The 19,922-nt window shown below is 45.3% G+C and overlaps 1 protein-coding gene across 3 annotated transcripts in view; it reads left to right on the top strand.

Moving 5' to 3' along the window:
* NAV2 (neuron navigator 2) overlaps nucleotides 1–19,922 on the top strand; it is a 710,120-nt gene that overhangs the window by 502,973 nt on the left and 187,225 nt on the right. For all 3 annotated transcript variants that reach the window (XM_058546129.1, XM_058546130.1, XM_058546128.1), the window contains exon 6: nucleotides 4,710–4,876. In XM_058546129.1, coding sequence (XP_058402112.1) covers nucleotides 4,710–4,876 — 167 coding nt within the window. The remainder of the gene's footprint in view (nucleotides 1–4,709; nucleotides 4,877–19,922) is intronic.

A 19,922-nucleotide genomic window follows, 5' to 3' on the forward strand; every position in this document is an offset into this window, starting at 1 on the left:
TATTTTTTAAAGAAGCAATGTGTGTATATTTCAAAGGACCCATCTGTGTCCTCTGTCATTCTGTAAGTGTATTTGGACATGGAATGATCATGAGAAGTGGAGTTTCTCTTGCTAAGGAGCTTTTGGAACCTTCTGGTGCTATAAATGACGCGGGTGTAAATGACGCGGGGTTGATTTGCCCTGCTCCCCTCTCTCTGCTTTTCTTCGGTGAGGCAGGCACCACGGGCAGCGTCTGTTGTGGTACTTGCAGCTGTTCCACGTGAGCAAGACCCAGCTCTTCAGCAAAGAGGGAATCTAACGTAAAGATAGCTGCTGCTTCCAGACTGGGGCTTGACGAAAGTTCGCGTGATACACATGATGTTAACAATAATGAACTTCACACTGTTAGCCAGTGGCCTAGGGTCTGTGTCACTCAACTAGAAGGCACTCTGCTTATCAACTCGAGCTCTGCCCTCAGCCTCCCTAATTAATGTCTCGTTACTGGAGGGCAGGACCAAGTCTAAGATTCATCCTGTGACACACAAGGTCCTCCTCCCGTGGCCCATGCCTGCTTCTCCAGCCTCATTTCCTGCCACTCTGTCCCCCAAGGCCCAGCACACACCAGCTTCTTTCCTCTGGATGACACCTCTGCTCCCTACCTTCTTGTCCGCTACTCACGTCCCCATTCCACATGCCACATCTTGCTTTGGGGTCACGTTTATTTGGAACTTTCCCTGACCATCCCACCAACCTCCGAGGTCATCATTTCCCTTCTTTGAATGACTTCTGACCTTTGCTTTTTTTTTTTTTTTATTTTTGTGAGGAAGATCAGCCCTGAGCTAACATCCATGCCAATCCTCCTCTTTTTGCTGAGGAAGACCGGCTCTGAGCTAACATCTGTTGCCAATCCTCCTCCTTTTTTTCCCTTTTGCTCCCCAAGACCCCAGTAGTTACTTGTATGTCATAGTTGCACACCCTTCTAGTTGCGGTATGTGGGACGCAGCCTCAGCATGGCCAGACAAGTGGTGTGTCGGTGCGTGCCCGGGGTTCAGGAGCGGAGCTTGCGCACTTAACTGCTAAGCCGCGGGGTCGGCTCCTGCATATTCTTTTATCAATATGTGTATAGTTTAGATGTCAGCTGGGGTCAGTCAGCCCCTTAAGATCTTGATAAGATTGAACTAGGACCCTGTGTTAGTCTATTTGGGCTGCCATAATAAAATATCACAGACTAGGTGGCTTATAAGCAACAGAAACTTGTTGCTCAGTTCTGGATGCTGGAAGTCCAAGATCGGGGTGCCAGCATGGTCGGGTTCTGGGGAAGGTCCTCTTTCAGGTTGCGTACTGCCAACTTCTCACTGTGTACTCACATGGTGGGAGTGGTGAGCTAGCTCTATGGATCCCCTTATAGGGCATTAATCTCATTCATGAAGGCTCTGCCTAATGACCTAATCACCTCCCAAAGGCCCCACCTCCTAAATCATATCATCACATTGGGCATTAGGATTTCAACATATGAATTTGGAGTGAGGGGGGACACACAAACACAAACATGAAAATTCTCTTCTTCAGTTTGTAGAAAGTCCAGTGCCTTCCCCACGATTGCTCAGGTGTCTTAGATTCTCATGGTCACTTTTGGCTTTGAAATCCTGTACTTACAGTTCAGTCTGAATTAATTCAGTTTGTGCATTGGCTCACTATCCCCAAGGATGTTTTGGTTCCCTCAAGGGTGGATCCAACCTAAGCCTTTTTCCTTACTTCTCACACATCACACATTCATTCATGGTCTTTGCAGGTGACGTAGACTTCGCTGAAAATTTCAGAAGGATGGAAGAGGCTTGCTTTGGAGCAAGCAACTGTCCAGCCCCATTCACAGCAGAACTCAAATTTTAAAGCATGGTGTTGACATAGGTTCTCTCTGAAACTTGGAAGAAGTTACTTGGTCTCCATCCAGTTTTCCCATTGGTCAAGTTAAGGGAGCTGTCCTGACGAGGGTGTAATGGCAATGGTGGTAGAGGGTGACATGAGTTGGCTTGAGCTCTGTGGTGGCTTTTGATGGCTAGGTATATGCCAACCATCATTGATTTGCCATGTCATCTGCACTCAAGGCCTTCGAGAACTCCTTCTCCATGTCTCAGAAAATTTGGCACAACCCTGCAGCCCATTTGAAGGATATGCCTTTCCCATCAAAGGAGCACCTCTAGGTCCTGACTCAATGAAGAGAACCTGACGATGACTACCCATGTGAAACCCAGAGCTGCCTTAGTTAACCCAAGACCAGGAATGCTTCACTCTGCGGAGGGGGCCCACAGAGGCACCCCAAGTGTAAGGTCACAGATACTTGGATGAAGCAGTTTCTCTTCTGGAATGTTCCTGAGGGGGTTGACAAGTCCCGTCTGCGGAAGCCTGTCTTGCCTCTTTGAAAATGTTGATTTCAGACTCTTGGATGTTGATTTTTGTCTAGCTCTCTTCTGATACTCCAACCCAGCTCCATCTGTTTCCTTCCTTATTTGTCTGATTCTCTTTTGTACCATAATACAAATAATAATAATAATGCCCAATTCCTTTATGCGTCTATGCTCGGCAGAGAGGATAGGAAGAGGAACCAACAGGCATTGAGTACTTGCAACAGGCCAGACCTTAAGTCCCATTTCAAATTTACAACTATCCCATTGGGTACTTTATTATTATTTTAAAGTTACAGATAGAGGAGATGAATCTGAGATTATAAGACTGGTGCAATGTCACGTGTATGGAAAAAGCCTGTATTCTATCCATTGTCCCACACTGCCTCAGAGAGGACCAGACTGCCTACCTAATTCAAGGTTGTGCCCATCCCATGTAATACTTTGATTTCTTGCCTCTCTGAAGGCCTATGCTGCCCTGAAAATCTGTGGTCCAGGCCCAGATCAGGGCAGTGGGGCCTTTCTAGCAACTCTGTAAAGAATTCATCTTTTCCCTCCTCATTGCTTTTTGCTTCCCTGCTCTTTGCAAATTCCCTATTGAAGTAGAATACTGTGACCTGTGTTACCCTGCACCACTTAGTACTGTTGCCGTGACATCATCTTGGAACAAGTCCCTAATCCTTTTCCAGGCCTATCCGTGGGCATAAAGGCTCCTGCAGAGTCCAGTCCAAAGGAGCCCCAGGTCTGCACCTGCAGCAGCTCTGCCATTGGCTGTGGGTACTCAGATAACCCTGCCTTGGAGGGCTTGCAGGATGCTGTTTGTGTTGGAAGCAGAATGAAGAGGAGCCAAGATCCCATTGCTGGACCTCCTTGATCGGTTGTGCTGGCCACGTCTGGTACACGGGCACTGGCACTGCTGGCTTTGCACCCCACTCTGTGCCTGTCTTCATGGGGGTGAATATCTTCTCCAAACAAGCTGGAATAAATTAACAGAGGGGGGCAAATCCTCGCAGAGCAGTGGAAAGTGATGCCTTCCCTCTGCCACTGGGTGGGGGAAGAGCTCACTCGCTTTCTTCTCTCCCAGCTCCCAGTCAGGGCATCGGGCCAGCTTCTCCCTAACTGTATAAGTTTTACAATCCTCTCACACCAGCTCATGTTCTCTGTTTACTCTACAACCATCTTTCTTGCTCGGCCAACAAGAAAAAGCTTAAAGTGATTGCCTGCTTACATCTAAAATGCTTCCAGACTACAGACTTCTTTGGAGCTTACAGATTTGCGTGGAAAGAGAAGGCTGAAAGGTTTATGAGTTGAAAATGCAGGCTTATCACTAGATCTGATGCTAGTCGGCTGAGGTTCCAGTGGCTTTTAAACGCAGCTAAGTGGGTTTTAGCGGAAAGATATAACTAAATATTTCATCATTTATTCATCTTTCAACTTTAATGATTGGAAACAGCCTGCTTAGTCCCTGAACCGAAATTCTGATTTGGGGAATCTTACCCTTAACTCTTTGGGGAATGGGCCATAATGTCTTTAGATATATTACAAAGAAGTCTGCTGACTTTATTTCCCAAACTACCCACAGTGAGGTGTTTTATTTAAAGGGAAAGTGTGTGCATGTTTTTAGGCTAACAGATTCCTGCTGGTTTTACAGAAGAATGTGTGATTTTATTCATCTACTGTGCGGAGAAGCTGGCCTGCAGCCTCAGAGTAACGCCTGCAGGGACAGGTTGTCAGGTATCGAAGGAAAGTGGATGTCTCAACAAGTGTTTCCATCCAGGCAATAAGTTTTCACTACAGATGTGTTGGGTTCTGAGTGGTAGTACTTCCCTTTCTGACCATTATAAATTATGTCTTTTTCTTGATACTTACATCCCTGGATTATGGCAAAAACCATTTTTGATACCTACTGAAACAGATGCATATACAAGGTAGACAGTTTAGAATCTTAACAGGCCTTTGTGTTCCACGCTTGATAGAATTAGAGACGACACGGTTTGGCCCTATTGAAAAAGTAAAATTGCTCATCCAAGAGAAAAAGGAAGATGAGCTTTGTATTGTTAATCAGCAAACATATTCATATATTTTTCCTTCAAAATTTCTCTCTTTGCTCAAAGGGAAACTGCTCGGGCTTTGCTGTTGGACTTTACTGGGGTCATTACTAGCCTAGATGTTTGCGGTGGTTCCACGAAATCCTTTGACTGGCAAGCCTCCACAGACCCAACGTCTTGAATGGTTTCTTTTACCTCCTGCATGGTCGTAGTTCCTTCTTCTGAGACGCTGCTCTTCTCCTGAGACTGAATCCATTCCTCTGTTGCTTTTGCATTTTAGACTTCCAGGTCCTACCGCAAGGGTATCCGCTGCAGGCAGCGAGGCCAAAACACGTGGAGGGCCAACCCCCGCTAACAACCGACGCAGTCAGAGCTTTAACAACTATGACAAGTCCAAACCAGTCACCTCCCCGCCCCTACCGCCACCGCCAAGCAGCCACGAGAAAGGTGAGTCACCTTCTTGAAGGTCCTTTTTGGCATCTTCCTTTATAGCAGATCCAGTTCCTTTGGATGAGTGTCGTCAGGGGTGGGGGTGGGTTGCAAATAGAGTGGTGGGAATGGGTCACAAGGACATACTTGGCTGGTAGGAACTTTGTTACTAGAGGCATTAATAAAGTGGGAGAAATACTGTTATAGTTGCCAGCAGAAACAACTGTATTTGGGTGGAGCTGGCTACAGATAGAAACAATACAGTATTTGCAATTTGAAAATAAATTTTCATAGAGCATGCTCTATATGGTAGGTGGTTTTCCAGAAATGCAAGCTTCTCAGGGCATGCATTTTGTGAGCTGATAAGGTTTTTGCCCGTCAGAAGTGATGTGAGGAGAGTTAGGAACGAGAGGGTTTTCACCCTTTGAAAAAGTCAGAAATGTGGGTTGGCTAAATGAATGTCTTGGCTACATATAAGGAGTAGGCAACATTGCTCTTGGTGTTCTGATAATGTAACTTTTACCAAAAAAGGATATGATTTTTTACTATGCATGGTTCTGAGCTTTTAGGGTGGGGAAAGAAGGTGAGTAACCCTGTGGGGGCTCTTGCTCAGAAGATAGTGAAACAAACCTTTGCTTGCTTCAGTCTGTGTCTCATGAGACATTGGAGAAACAGGCAGCTTAGAAAATTCTTCCATAAGAGGCAGAGCCCTCCTTCATTCTCCCAGGCAAAGAGGTCTGGACCTCTTGTGGGGACATACCCAGGTCTCTTGGAAGCATTTCCTACCTGGTAGTGTGGAAGCTTCCTACAACTTGTCCTGGATGTGCCCCTCTGCTCCCCTGAGACCCAGGAGAGCTGCTGACTGCCCCCTAATTTGCTCCAGGAGCCTGGGTGGCCCTCCCACCGTGAACGAGATCAGAACCCCCCGTCCCCAACCCCTCCAGCCCGAGTGACTTGGTTCTGTAGAACTGGGCTTCCCCCCACCCCTACTCCCACCTAGAATACTGGAGAAATTATGAAGGAAATTTATGTAGGGCTGACATACATATGGCAGAAGGTTTCCCAGACAAGGTATTGGGAACTCTGCAACTAGCACTGAAGCTATAACCAGGATGTCTCAACCAGTCAAGACTGTGACCCAGCCCTTGGACTCTGCCTCAAGGAAGCCATTTTTCTTCTTCTCTTTCCCTCCTCCCTCCCTCTCCCCTCCTTTGCTTTTCTTCACCATACCCAAGTGTGTTCTTTTTTAAAGTGTGTTCTCTTTAAAAGTGTTTAAATTACAAAAATAACATATGCTTGTAAAATGGTACAAGTATATATCAAATAAAAGTTCTCCTTTACGTGCTCCCTGAAGGATACCAACATAAACCCTCCTATGCATATCCTTCCAGAACTTTCACAATACATTTATATATATATATATAATATATGGAAAGGTTTTTGCTTTTTTAATAAATAAAACGAGCTAAATTTTATTGAGTACTTACCATGTGCCTTATTGAATTCCCCCAAACAAGCGTTGTTGTTTTCCTCATATTACAAAGGATGAAACTAAGGCAGAGAGAGGTTAAGTACTGGCCGAGGTCAGACCAGAGATGGTGAGAGGCGGAGGTGGAACTGGACCCAAGCTCTTTGGTTCCAGAACCACAATTAATACCATGCTTTTCCTGAAAGTGGAAAAGAAATGCTCAGTGCCTTGCCCGTTGATGGCTAGAGATGTGCAGGTTGAACAAAAGGGGGCAGTTAGGGGAAGCCTGTGCCGGGCCCTCTCTTGGGCCAGCCCGCCCTTGTCCCATGAAGGATGGATATGAGACCAAAGTCCAAAAGATGGAGAAAATAAAGAAATTCTTCGTGGATGGAACAGATGTGGGAGGATGCAGGGTTGGCCGTGTCTCAGCACCTACCACAGAGGCAGGGCCACTTAGGAGCCCAGCCAGAAGCTGGCCACCCGTGGTGGGACAGCCATCAACCTGCCTCTGTCCCGGGCAGGGGTTACCATGTGTGCGCTGAGCAGCCGGAGAGCCAGAAGGCCTCTTAAAGGACTGGCTGTGAATTCCGGTAGAGGCATTACTCAAGGGAAAGACTTTGGTGTCGAAAGAAAGAGAAGCCATACTTATTTATGAATCGTGTGTTATTTGGCAGGGACTTTGATTTTCTCTGTCTTACTTGATCTTCACAAATTCTGTGAGGTAAATATTATTAACCCAATTTTACAGATAAAGGAAATGAGGCTGATTGAGATTTAGTACATTGCCCTCCCTGGTAATTGAGCGCTGGGATTCATAACCAGGCTTGGCTCCCGGATTTGAACTCTGGCTCTATCCTATCCCCTGGGAAGTCCCCTGGGAAGCTATGGTGCTCATGAAATCCTGTAAGGATTTGGAATGATAAAAATAACTGATGGTGGTTCCAGGTGCATGGGAGGTGCGTTTATCATCCCTCTGCTATCCTGGGGAGCTGGGCAAAGCAGGCTTTGGGTGTTTTTATACTAAAACTTTTTCACCATCCTGAAGGAAAGGGCCTGTGCGATTTTACCTTCAGAGACTTGCATCTCGCATCTCCTCCTCCTTTCTTCAGGGTCCCTATGTTCTCCTTTGAATCTGACCTTGTTCGCAGCTTATAAGGTAGCCAGCTTGCGTGCAAACCATAGTCTGTGGTGAGAGAACAGAAATAACCACCTGGCCCTGTTTAAGACATAACAGGTACTTGGGTGCATAAGATACCGTCCTTCACCCGAGAAGTCTTGGAGAGAGATGCTCGTGAGCAGATAAATTGCAGTTCAGTATGACTGATGCTGTAGTTGAGGTCTAGACCACTTTCAGATGAGGTCACGTCCACGATATACATAATCTCCTTACCTGTCCTTCCTCGAAGGTTCCCTGATGAAGATGTGTTCTGGCATTTCACTCCCAGGTGAACCAATTCATGGGTTTTTATATGTGACCAGTTGGCCTAGGAATTGATCTAATCACGTCAGTCGGTTAAATGAGAAATTCATTATTCTGTCGGTAAATGACAAAAATGTTTCAACATTAAGTCCCAATTTTTAAAAAAGACTAAGAGGAGGGCCGGCCCCGTGGCTTAGCGGTTGGGCGCGCGCGCTCCACTGCTGGCGGCCCGGGTTTGGATCCCGGGCACACACTGATGCACCGCTTGTCTGGCCATGCTGAGGCCGCGTCCCACATACAGCAACTAGAAGGATGTGCAGCTATGCCATACAACTATCTACTGGGGCTTTGGGGGGAAAATAAATAAATAAATAAATTAAAAAAAAAAAAGACTAAGGAGGAATAAAAGGAAGTTGCAATAGGCAACTTTTCAAACCCCAAGAGCACTTGATACTTTGTGGGGAAATACTAAAGTATTCCTCTTAAAATCATGTCCAAAGAAGGCAGTCCCCTTTTGCCATCGTCACTGAATTTAGTTCTGATTATACTGAACAGTCAACTGAGATGTGAAACAGAAGAAAAATAATAGATGATACTTTATAGCTAGAAAAAACCTGGGGACTCACAAAATTCATTACCCCTTTCCATAAGGTGACCAAGTCCGCAGTTGATATCTGAAAACCGGAAGTATTCCTGTACAGCAACATGACCGATTAGTTTTCCTAAAGACCCAGAGCTCAGATTTTGCCTGTGAGGTCTGGAGGAAGGTCTGGAGATCCTTGTGTTTAGGAAAACCTGCTAGTTGTTTGTTGTGTCGTTGTCGCTATCACAGTTAGATCCGCCTCTGCATTCATCCTCTCACTCCCGCAGGCAAGGGTCAAGGACAGCCTTGCCTGGCCTGTGGATGGGTGAGCAGGTTCCACTTCGAAACGTCTGTCGAGGGATGGCCGGGCCCCACAGCAGCTCCTCACTTCCTCTCTTGGCTCCAAGTGGCTTTAGGGCTGCAGACCATAATGACAGATTTTCAGGGGAGAGGAAATAGCTATCTTTTTCAACTTTTGTGACATTATCGGTTTTCTCTTCCTTCCTTCCCCTCACTTACATCCTCTGAATGGGTTGACACTGCCAGAAACCCAATACACTTCTTAAGTATTTGGTCCATCATATGAATCTGAAACCTTTAGTATTCCTAGACTGAATTCTGTGCAAATGGAAGATGTTCTCTTCTGAATAATATGGTTTTCTTCATTTTATAGAAAGCATATCTTCATTATAAAAATCATGTAAACAATATTCAAACAATACAAATTTATTGAGAGAAGAACCCTCGCATAATCCCCCTCCCAGAAATAGCCACTGTTGACCACTTAGTTTATATTCTTCTGCATTTTCCTCATGCATGTACTACCACATTTTGATAGATAAGTTTTTTCTAATGTTTGTTATTTGCCAGGTCTTATTCTAAATGCTTTATAAGTAATAAGTTGTTTAATTCTTACAGGAGCTATATAAATATACATACACACTCTCTCACACACACACGTATATAACTTTTAAAATCTTATAAATAAAATCAAATCATGGACAGCCTTTTTATAAGTCATTCTCTCTTCGTAATAGTTACATAGTACTCCACTGTATGAATTTAACTTAATATTTTTAACCATTTTCACTTAGGTTGTTTCTAATTTTTTGATAATGTAAATAGTACTGAGGTTAATATCCTTGTATGTCTTTTTTGCGTGTATACAACCATTTCAGTGGAAGTGCTGCGTTAAAGAGTATGCACATTTTGTAGTAGTTTTAACATTTAACATTTGTAGTTGTTTAACATGTTGTTTTAACATACATTTTAACACTGGAAGATTTTGCTTCCAAAAGGTTATACCTGTTTAAGTTACCACCAACAATGTATGAGGGCTAGTTTCCCTGCACACTTGACACCACTTTTATTTTCATTCTCTTAGGCAAAAAATACCCTGTCTTTGAAACGAGGTAGATTATTTGAAGAAGCTAAAATAACGAGATCATTTGCTAAAAGCTGGCCTTTTTTTACTTGACACTTTGCCGTAAGTTACAACCGGTGAGCCTTGGCCTAGTACAAAAGCACTTGGGTTTGAGGTCAAGCTCTCTACCGGCTAATGTGACCTCACTCAAGACACTTACCTTCTCCAGGCCTCGGTTTCTCCTTCTGTAAAGTGAGTCTGAGGTCATCCATCACTAAGCCACTGTGAGTATGAGTGAATTCTTCAGTTCTCACTGGCCATTTGGCCTTGTGTAATGTGATCCCCATTAGCACTTTCTGGTGCGTTCCTTCCACTCATCTTCGTTCTCTGGGTCACTTTCTTCCTCTTTGGTTGCTCCTGCCTGTCTTGGGTAGAAGAGAAGAGCCAGGCGTGGCTGGAGACAGTTTTACCGCCTTCAGCACTGCATCACGTCTGAGTAAGGTTGGGGCCACTGATTTAGAATCTCTATACACTTGTCACTGCATGGTTGGTGAAGCAAGTTATTTATCTGAGTTAGTGACGGGGGATGTGGCTGTGAAGAAGTTGCCCATGTGCTGCCGTGAGCCAGGATTCTGACATAAAATTACAGTTTAGACGAGATGGAATTAATTCAGTGGTCCAAGTCACACAGCAAAGAATATGGCTGGGCCGCCTCTGTTTCACGTTGTTTCTTTCATTTGTTAATTGTGTCACCATTGATGTCCAGCATTGGGCTGGTTGTAGTGACAGAGAGGACTGGGACACAAATGTGGCTTCCAGGGGCTCACGGCCTCAGGGGAGGGGCGGTGCTCACATGTCCTGTAATAGAGACATGCTCAGACTTGAGGAAGAAGGTGAACTCAGCCAGAAGGCTCGCGGGGACTTCAGAGAAGTGATATCATTTGTGATGACTTTCATCCCTGATGTTTGCTGGGAGGAAAGGAAGGGAAGGCTGGGAAGGAACGAGTCATCCAGCTCTCCTGGTCCGGGTGTTCATCTGAGAGGACCTCTGCTGGGGTCACTGTCTTAACAAACTCATGGCCTGTGGAGGGGAAACGTCTGCAATATCATTTCAGTGGTGGGCCGGGCCTCCCCTGGTCATCAGGAGACCCTGCCATTCCGGAGCTGGTGTCCCGGCCAGGGAGAGCTTGGGTGCCCGTCGGTGCTCACGGCTGATAGTCGTCTCTCTTTGCGAATCAGCTGTGAAGTCACCGTGACTCTCCAGCCAGAAGCCATAATCGTCTGAGGGCTTTGAAGCCAGCTTAGTGGTTAGAACCAGGGGGTGCCGTTGAAGTTAAAGAAGTCTCTGGGGATGGTCTGGAAATAGAACTCAGTGAACTGTTAGACCAGCCATGGAGGCAAGGCAGGCAGGACGAATTAGAAACTACCAAACTTAGGGACCTCATGTAGCACTGGAGGGGGAAAAAAACAATGGCACGTGTTTGAGAAGTTGCACCAGTCTCTTAGGCCAGAATATGGTTATCTCAGGAGGAGAGGTTTGGGGCACTGCAGGTAGAGAGAAAATGTTTACCGTGAAAGCAGACTACGGAGTTTGAGTTCAGCCCTGCCCTGTCGCGGGAGTGCGGCTCTGGGCAAGTGCAGTGCTCACCAAGGCATCTGCTCAGAAGACCATCACAGGCCACACGTGGCACATTCTACTCAGAATGGTCTAGGCAGGCATCCCAGGTTGCTGGCAGGGCTGTGCAGGTGTTTCTCTTCCGTAGGAGTGGTCCTCGAAGCAGTGTATACAGCAGTCCACACAGCCATCCAGGTGCTCTCGCTGCCCCCTCCCACCTCAGCTGGAGGCTCAGGTGTGCGGGTACAAGACTCGCATGGGGCAGGTGCAGGTGCAGAAGTCACTCTAGCTTAAAAGCCACGTGCCCCATGGGAGCCAGTGTCTCTTGCGGCAGCTCTGTATCCATAACTTCTAGGGTTCCCACAAAGATTAGGCCAAATTAGTAGGGTCATAACACTCAGAGAAGACCAAAATGGTGTCCTCCAGGAGGTATTTAGACTTCATTTGTAGCTCTTCCTAGTCCAGATGTGGTTTAACTATCAAGGGTCATTTTTACCATGAGCAGTGTTGCTTAGTAACATAGCTGACATTCTATCTTTATCAAGTTTCCAGGGGAACAGAGTTACAAGGTTAACCCAAGGTCAAATTCTCATGCAGAAGAGGAAAAGATTTTGTTAATCCTTTTCCAACAGCAAGTCACCTCGCCTCTCAGAGATTCAGTTTATTTATCTGTGAAGTGGCAACAGACTGCTCCAGACCCAGTGAAGGGAGAAAGTGAGATGTGAAGCATTCTTTCTACTTTCTTACATAGCCCAATTCAGATTTTCTGTCCTGTTCGCTTCTAATGGTTGTAGATATTTCTGTGAAGAGTATGATTTATTATGACTTCTTGATCTGGAGTTTATTGACATCATGAGTTTCATTTGCATGGCATGTAAAAATTGGTAAGTTGTGATCTTTTGAAATACTGGGTAGTCAGTTGCTTTGCTGTCTGGTAATGGCGCCCTTTCCCAAGTGGGCAGGCGGAGGTTATGGCTCCTGCAGTAAAGGCAGGTTTCATTTTTCTAGTTTGCATTTCACACCATAGTTTTCTTTTTATTCTAAACAAATTATTGACATTGTCTAATTGAACAGATGAAAGGTCCCAAAACGCATGGCACCTCTTTCCAAAATGATGCCTGAACAGTAACATTTTTCCGCTCCGACATAGTGTATGCACATTGCCCAGATGTGATCGAAGAGGGAACTGGTCCAACATATGAGCTCTCTGTTAAATCTGACGCACACAGCTCAAGTCCCATGATCTGGTGAGATGGTAAATTCAAGACTCTGGACTGTTATTTCTCAAGGTAGGACTAATGGACCATCTATACCAGCATTCTTTGAGGTAATTGCTGAAAACACAAATCCCGAGGCTTTACAAAGCTAGTTCTTCTAATTCAGGTTTCTGAGTGAGAGCCCGGAAGTCTGCATTTTACGCCCTCGTCCTTCTTAGGGCACTGAAGTGTGAGACCCCCTCTCCTAGGAGGACTTCTTGGTCACCTTTGAAAGGGAATGCTGCCTGCTAATTGCCCTTTAATTCGCAGCAACTCAGCGACTACTTTATGGGGAATGGAGATAATGTGGTAAGACACCCAGACTAATGCCTGGCATATAGCAGGAGCTCAAGTGGGAGCCATTCAAATTTGCATATACATTTTGTTGTACACATATTTAAATGTATTCTCAGAGCCAGCAATGTATATAGACCAACCGAACTCACGTAGGTCTTTGTATCTTCTTTTGGTTTTGTGCTATTGCCTCACTAATCATTAGTGAAGTTCTTATTTTAATTTTTTTTTTTAAATTATTCAAGGCTACCTTGTTTCCACTGACCTAAGAGAAAATAAGGAAGAGAATTTTGATCCCGTCCTTAGGCTGGAAGTATAAAAAAGAGGATTGTCCCTCTGGGGTCTAGATGTGGTGGCAGAGGGAATACAATGCGAGAAGGTGCTCCAAGGGGGAGAGTCAGCTCACCCTTTCCCTTGTTGGAGAGTCATCTCTGGCTCTTTCTCTACGTGGCACTTGAAGAGCTTGGTGTTAATTGATGAGTGTAAGAGTGCTGTCCTGTTCAGAGGAAGGTGAGCACCGGTAAAGCTGTGAGAGGGGAGCCTGAGTGATGCTCCTTCCTTCCCAGACCCCATCCTTGCTTTTGTCTTTAACCTCCAGCGTTAAACCAAAGTCAAACACGAAGGGGAAAGAAATGGTGTCTGGTGAAGTCTCTCCGGCCACCTTTGGGAGCCATTTTCTTGATCTACTGTGTAATTCAAAAGACTGTTCAGAGGACGAGATGCATCAATCCCTCTAATGCGTGACGCTAATCACCTTTAATGCTAAAGCCATCCTTTTTCTCAGAGAAGAATAAGAAGGATATGACCGTGTTTGCTTTTCTCTAAATATGGGTGTGTCTCAAAGCCAATGTGTGAGCTTATGGTTTTGCTATGTATCTTTTCTCTAAAATACAATAAACCTGGCTTTTTGTAACAGAAAGAATGAGTAGAGAAAGAGAGAAAATAAATCATTTAGGAAGGTGAAATGTCTATTTGGTTAGTCTTGTGTCAGGAATAGAAAATGACTAGTTGATGTTCATCTGATCTTCAGGTGATAAATCTCAGCGTTTCTTTTGCTTCCATCTCTGTGTAGAAAGCATCACGTACACATGAATTCAATTTAATTTCAAGGCTCAATGATATTTACATTTCTGGGTGCTTTCATTGTCATTTTTATCCAGGTGTCACCTGCAGTCAGGGCTTAGTTTCGTCATTTATTTAAACATTCTTTTTTAAAAAATATTTTTCTTCCCCAAGGTAGGTATTTGTCGGTGTTCATTAGCATGAGAAGATAAGTAGGTTTGGGGATAAATGAAATTAACTTGTCTATGAGCACGTATGGCCCCTATTCATGGTGCAGGGTACAAGAACAGAACGCTGGCCAGAACAAGGGAGAGCTTCTGAACAGTGGAACTTGACAGTTCGTGTGGCTGTAAAAACTCGATGAGGATTTCCTGTAACACGTGCATGGCTGCCTCTCTGTGCTGAGGACGTGGCATCCTCAGGCTTAAATGGACCTAACAGATAAAATGCATCTTTCTCAGCTTCAGCTTCCCTGCCTGATTCTGTCGGTGTGTGCATTTCCTTAGGACACCAACATGCAACCATGTGCCCAGGAACCGTCTTCCCCTGATGAGGACATCAAATGAGGGGTCACACTGAGAATATTCGTCTCCGAGATAACGGTCACAACACGTCTCCGTCGTGATGTGTGGGCCATCTACAGGTGTCATGCCGTGTGGATAAACGGTCATGCAGAGTGGTTTGTGCCAGGGCATGGTGGGCACAGTTCACATCCTTAGTGTCTGAGGAGCTGCTGCTGTGATTCCTTGGTGGCAGCCATGCCGATTCACGTGATTGGCAAGGCTCCTCGAACTTTGTGGAATTCCACAGATATTAGCTGCTGATGGAAATCAGTGGCCTGGCCTGCTTCCCATAAAAGCAGTTAAAGAAGGCCTCTCAACACCTAATGCTCCCTTTGCCTTTTTCAAAATGGGAGAATCACAGCGTTTTTATGAAATGTGAAAAGGGTTGGGAATCAGTGACCTATAATAACTCACCTCAAGTAAAGCAAAGTTAAAAAAAAAAAAAAAAAAAGTCCTCTGGCAGGACAGTGAGTCTCTGCTGCCCCCTACTGCCCAGACTTTGTATTGTGTCTCCAGGTGGAGCCTTGGTTTCCAGCCTAGCATTCTCAGGGCACTCTGGGAGGATAATGACTTCAGACTGTCTAAATGTCTTCTTCCAGACAGGGCCTGCCCACATTTTTTTCCTCAATTAGGGAGAATGCATGTGGACTGAAGAAACCCACACTGTGGACATGATCAGGTTCCTGTGGCATGGAGAGGAACTGACAGCAGGTCTTCACAAAGCAGTCCACCCCTCCCTCCAGGGGGCCGCCAGCTGGTGGACTCAAGAATCAGGTTTAGCCTAAGGATAAGGATCTTCGAAGGCACTAGTTGATTTTTGCTACAAGAACAGTTATGCTAGATTTGGCTTTGTTTTAAGAGGCGGATAATTCCAACCAGACCGCACAGTGTGGGGTAAATGAATCTGTCCCTTCATGTGCTTTCGTGTACCGGGAACACAATCTTTCATCTATTCGGCGTGTTATTGGGTGCCTTCTCTGTCTCAGGCGTCATGCTAGTCACTAAATACTCAAAGGTGAAAAACTGATAATGATTCCCGCCCTCATGGAATTTACAGTCTGGTGGCAGAGAGAGAAATTAAACAAAATACAAATAATCTCATTACATTCTGTGATGACTGCTCTTAAGGAGAAGAGTCAGTGCTGTGAGGAAGGACAGAGAATGGAGGAACCTGATCTGTGAGTTTGGCAGAGCCTCCCCTAGCCTGGGTGAGACCCAGAAGACGAAGTCTACAGAGTCTGCTTTGCTCAGAATACCCTTCTTCCACCCAACAGTGAGAAACTAAGGATGTTTTAGGAAACAGTCTTGTGGAGAGAGACCAATTTCCTTTTAGAAATGAAGGTCTGTATCTTGGGCCAGCCTTTTTTCTCTCTCTGGCCACAGGGAGTAGAACTAAAAAATTACAAGGAGGCAAACTTTGACTCCATTTAAAAAAGAACTTTTTCACATTTATCTTCTCCCAGTTGAACAGGCTGTCTTGGGAGCAGGGAGTCCCCTGACCCCAGAGGAACAGAAACAGGCTAGACCACCAGTCACAAGGTTACTAGAGGTGAGGTTTCTTATATTAGCAGGTGGGATGGAATAGATGCTCTCTAAGGTTTCTCACAAATGTGGGATTTGATGATCCCAGGTGTGATTTTAGTAGGTCCTGGAAAGACCTGGTAAAGATACGTGTCTCCCACAGTTGATTGGAGCTCCCAAGCCCCCCGCCACCGCCCCCCTTCGGATTGGTTCCTTTGAAGGTATTCATTCATTCCAGGAATACACTTCATTCTTGATGGTGCTGCTTACACTCCAGGGGTCATTTCTGTACTGAACAAAAGTTGGATTTCATGCAAGGAATGGCCTGTGTACAGTCTGTGATGACTTCTTTCCCTCCATTAACTTACTTGGGGAAGATGTCTCCCTTAACTTGAGATAAATTGTCTTGAACTTGCCAAGCTCATGCTCTGAGGCCATCAAAGAGGCCAAAGGCAAAGATCCCTGCCACATAGAAGTCACGGCTACTGAGTGAGAAGTTATTCGTGGCTGGTCTCAACCATTTAACCCTTGGATTCATTTCCTTGTCTTCTTTTGAGAAGAGCCAGATATAACTATCCTCAGGCAGAATTATTTTTTAAAATCTATTTCACATGTGTGCTGTAGTGGGCAGCATTCATTGGGGAAAACCAGGGAGAGAGCCTACCTTATAGGGAAGAAACTGGGCCTTATTTATACAGATTTCTATGCACCGGAGACTCATTCTGTCCTGTTGTTCGTGTATGAATGAGGCTCTGGCACTTGAGTAATAAGCCTCCTTAGGGAGCCAGGATTACTTTGCCTCATGTGAAATTCACCTGGTTCTGAGTCAATGCCAGTGAGTACCTGTGAGGGAAAGGGACTTTTCCTCCTAGGATGTAGGTGCTAGGCAAGGATTCTAACCCAGATCAACTCACTCCAAGCTTTTGCTCTTAGCCAAGTTCTGAGCCATTTTGGTCTCGAACCTTCTATTAAGAAATAGTGATTATTTCCCCAGGAGTGTCTTCAAACCTGTTACTGCCTAGGAAATAGTAAGTAATAGTGAAACTTGTGGGAACTAACCTTTTTCTGGACCCCCCAGCCTTGATAAGGTTGGTGAAGCAGGTTCTGACTTGTTGACTCCTGTCTCCCCAGGCCCTAAAAATTATGGTTTCTAATAATAGCCATTTATTATTTCTGGCAAGCCTACAGGTTGACGGGATAGCTCTGTGAGGTGTACCAGGCTCAGGCGATCTCAGCTGAGCTTGCTCATGCGTCTGAGGTTGTCTGGATGGTTGTCTGAATGCTGGTTGGTCTGTACGGGCCTCAGCTGAGACAACTCAGCTTTCTCTACCTGGCCTTTGGTCCTCCAGCAGGCTAGTCCAGACTGTTCTCACGGCGGTGGACAAGTTCTGAGACAGAGTTAAAGTATGCAAGGCCCTTTGAGGCCTAAGCTCTGAAAAGAGACGTCAATTCTCTTCTGCTTCTTTCTATTGGCCAAAGAAAGTCACGTGACCTGCCTGGATGCATGAGGGTGGGAAACATTCTACCTATCGAGGAAGATACTACAAAGTCAACATTGCAAAGAATATGTGATACAGAGTGGGTGGAGACTTAGAGCTGTTTTTGTAATCAATCTACCACAATATGTTAGTTGGACCCAATAAATATGTATTGATGGATTGATTTCACTTGTCAAGGTAATAGTCTGTTTTCACTGCAGTCACATGAAAATGAGAATACTCTGAGCTCATAAAAGGTAAGCTGAGACACACTTGTAGTTTCCTGCATGTGTGGGGGTGTGTAGCTCTGACAACTCGCAGTGGGGAGAGTGGCTGAAGGATCCTTGGTTACTCTAGTCCCACAGAAGTTCCCTCTCCGAGTAGCAGACACAAGCCATTCATTGAGGGGACACGAGCTCCACTTGCTTTTTGAGGTCCTCCTTGGCCAAGGCAGGAGCTCCCTGTGACAGTGTCATCCTGCAAACAGGTCTGGCTCTGCTTCAGCCTGTTCTTGGGCCTCTGGCATCCTTGGTCTTCAGATACTCAGGATCCTCTGCTTTCTCTTTCCATACCAACTGGCACAAGTTGTGTAATGAAGATGGTCTGAATGTCAGACTGGGGTTGGGATACGATGGTCTGGTCCCAGCAATTCCACTTGAGGGCTATCTGTGACTTTGGTGAATCATTTAACATCTCTGAACTTCTAATTCCTTGTTTTTAAAATGCAAATGAGAATAGTACCAAGCTCATGAAGTTACTGTGAGGATCACATGATATGAAACATTCAGAAAGAACAGCCGAGTTCTGTATAGAATGTTTGTTAAATGCATGAATTCATGAGTCTGAAATGACCACAAAGGCCAGAGTAACCACAGCAGCTGAGCTGAGCACCCCAGAGAGCCGCTCTCCGCTCCTAGTTTGTTGCCTCAGATCAAAAGTCTAAAGCACCATGTAGCCACCTCCTCTTGCTTAGCTACACCTCTCGTGGATAAACTGTGGGGAAGGATGTTTTTGAAAACCAAGGGAGCAAGAAATACAGTGATCTTCACTAAAAGAATAGCTTATCAACAAATGAACCCTCGTCATAGCTTGGTAAATATCTGCCTGGTTATCTTTTGCTCCTGGTATGTTAGAAAGGTAACCTATTGATTCTTGAGATCCCCCTCTGCCACTCATTGAGGGAGGGGGAATTCAAGACAAAAGTATTGATTTAGACAAGCAAACATGTTGGAAGAAGCATTTGTTAGGTTGTCTTTTTTTAATGAATTGGCTACTAAAGTAGAAGAAAGAAGATATATCTTTCAGGAGAGTTTTAAACAAAAGGACATGAGCCAACATAATTATACTCCTTTAAAACAACTTTAAAAGGTCATGATTGATGATTTTTGCACAGTGTTGTGGAACAAAGGACCCTTTGATTAGTAAAGGATTTTTTTCTAGATGTGATTCTATTTTTCCTTTGTTTGTCCATCATCCTTCAGTCTGGGCTCTCTGATCATCCCAGTGCATCCAAACCCTCAATTTGAAATAATCTGCTGCCCTGCTCCTGGAAGTTGGTGAGCTCCCTTCTGTCTGAGCGTGCCAAGATGCCGTGGCTCTGGCCTTGGGGTGTTGGTCAGCCTTAGTGGTCATATCTTGGCAACCAAAGTAGCCACTGCTGGCCGGAAACTGATCAGGCCTGTTCAGTCTCATTAAGGAGGCCCTCAGATCACCTTCTGGCATGAAATGCTTCAGAAATCATCAAACGGCTGAGGTGGAGGCTGGATTCCTTGAAGTGCTTCCAAAGGCTTTGGCTTATCTGCCTTTTGGATGAGTTTAACTAAACAGAGAGCTTTTCAGGTCTGGGGAAGGGGCACTGAGATTAACACTGGGATGGGGGTGGGAAGGTTGGGAGGAGAGAGTTGGCTTTTCTCAGCCCACTGCTCACTCCCTCCCCCTCCTCCCTTGAGCTGTTCCTTGCTCTCATCTCCATCTGCGAAGGTCACTTCCCAACACCAGGAGGAGTAGATGTTTCTCAGCGAGTCTGTAGTTGATCAGCAAATGCCCCAGTGTCCCCTGGGTGAGCCCCGTCCAATAGAACTTTCTGCAGTGACGGTAATATTCCATATCTGCACTGTCTGATATGATAGCCACTAGCTGCATGTGGCTATTGAGCACTTGAAATGTGGCTGGTGAGAATGAGGAACTGAATTTTTAATGTGTTCAATTTTAATTAATTTAAATGGCCACATGTGGCTAGTGGCTGCAGTATTTGACAGCACATCTCTGGATAGCAGTTCAGTGAGCAACCAGAAGGTCTGCCTCTGAAGTCTGACATTAGAAGGTGGTTTCCTAGTCACAAAAGACCATGTATTGTATGATTCCATTTATAGGAAATGTCCAGAGTAGGCAAATCCATAGTGACAGAAGGTAGGTTAGTGGTGCCAAGGCTGGGGTCGGGG

The sequence above is a fragment of the Diceros bicornis genome, chromosome 7 (assembly GCF_020826845.1).
Source record: "Diceros bicornis minor isolate mBicDic1 chromosome 7, mDicBic1.mat.cur, whole genome shotgun sequence".
Lineage (NCBI taxonomy): Eukaryota > Metazoa > Chordata > Mammalia > Perissodactyla > Rhinocerotidae > Diceros > Diceros bicornis.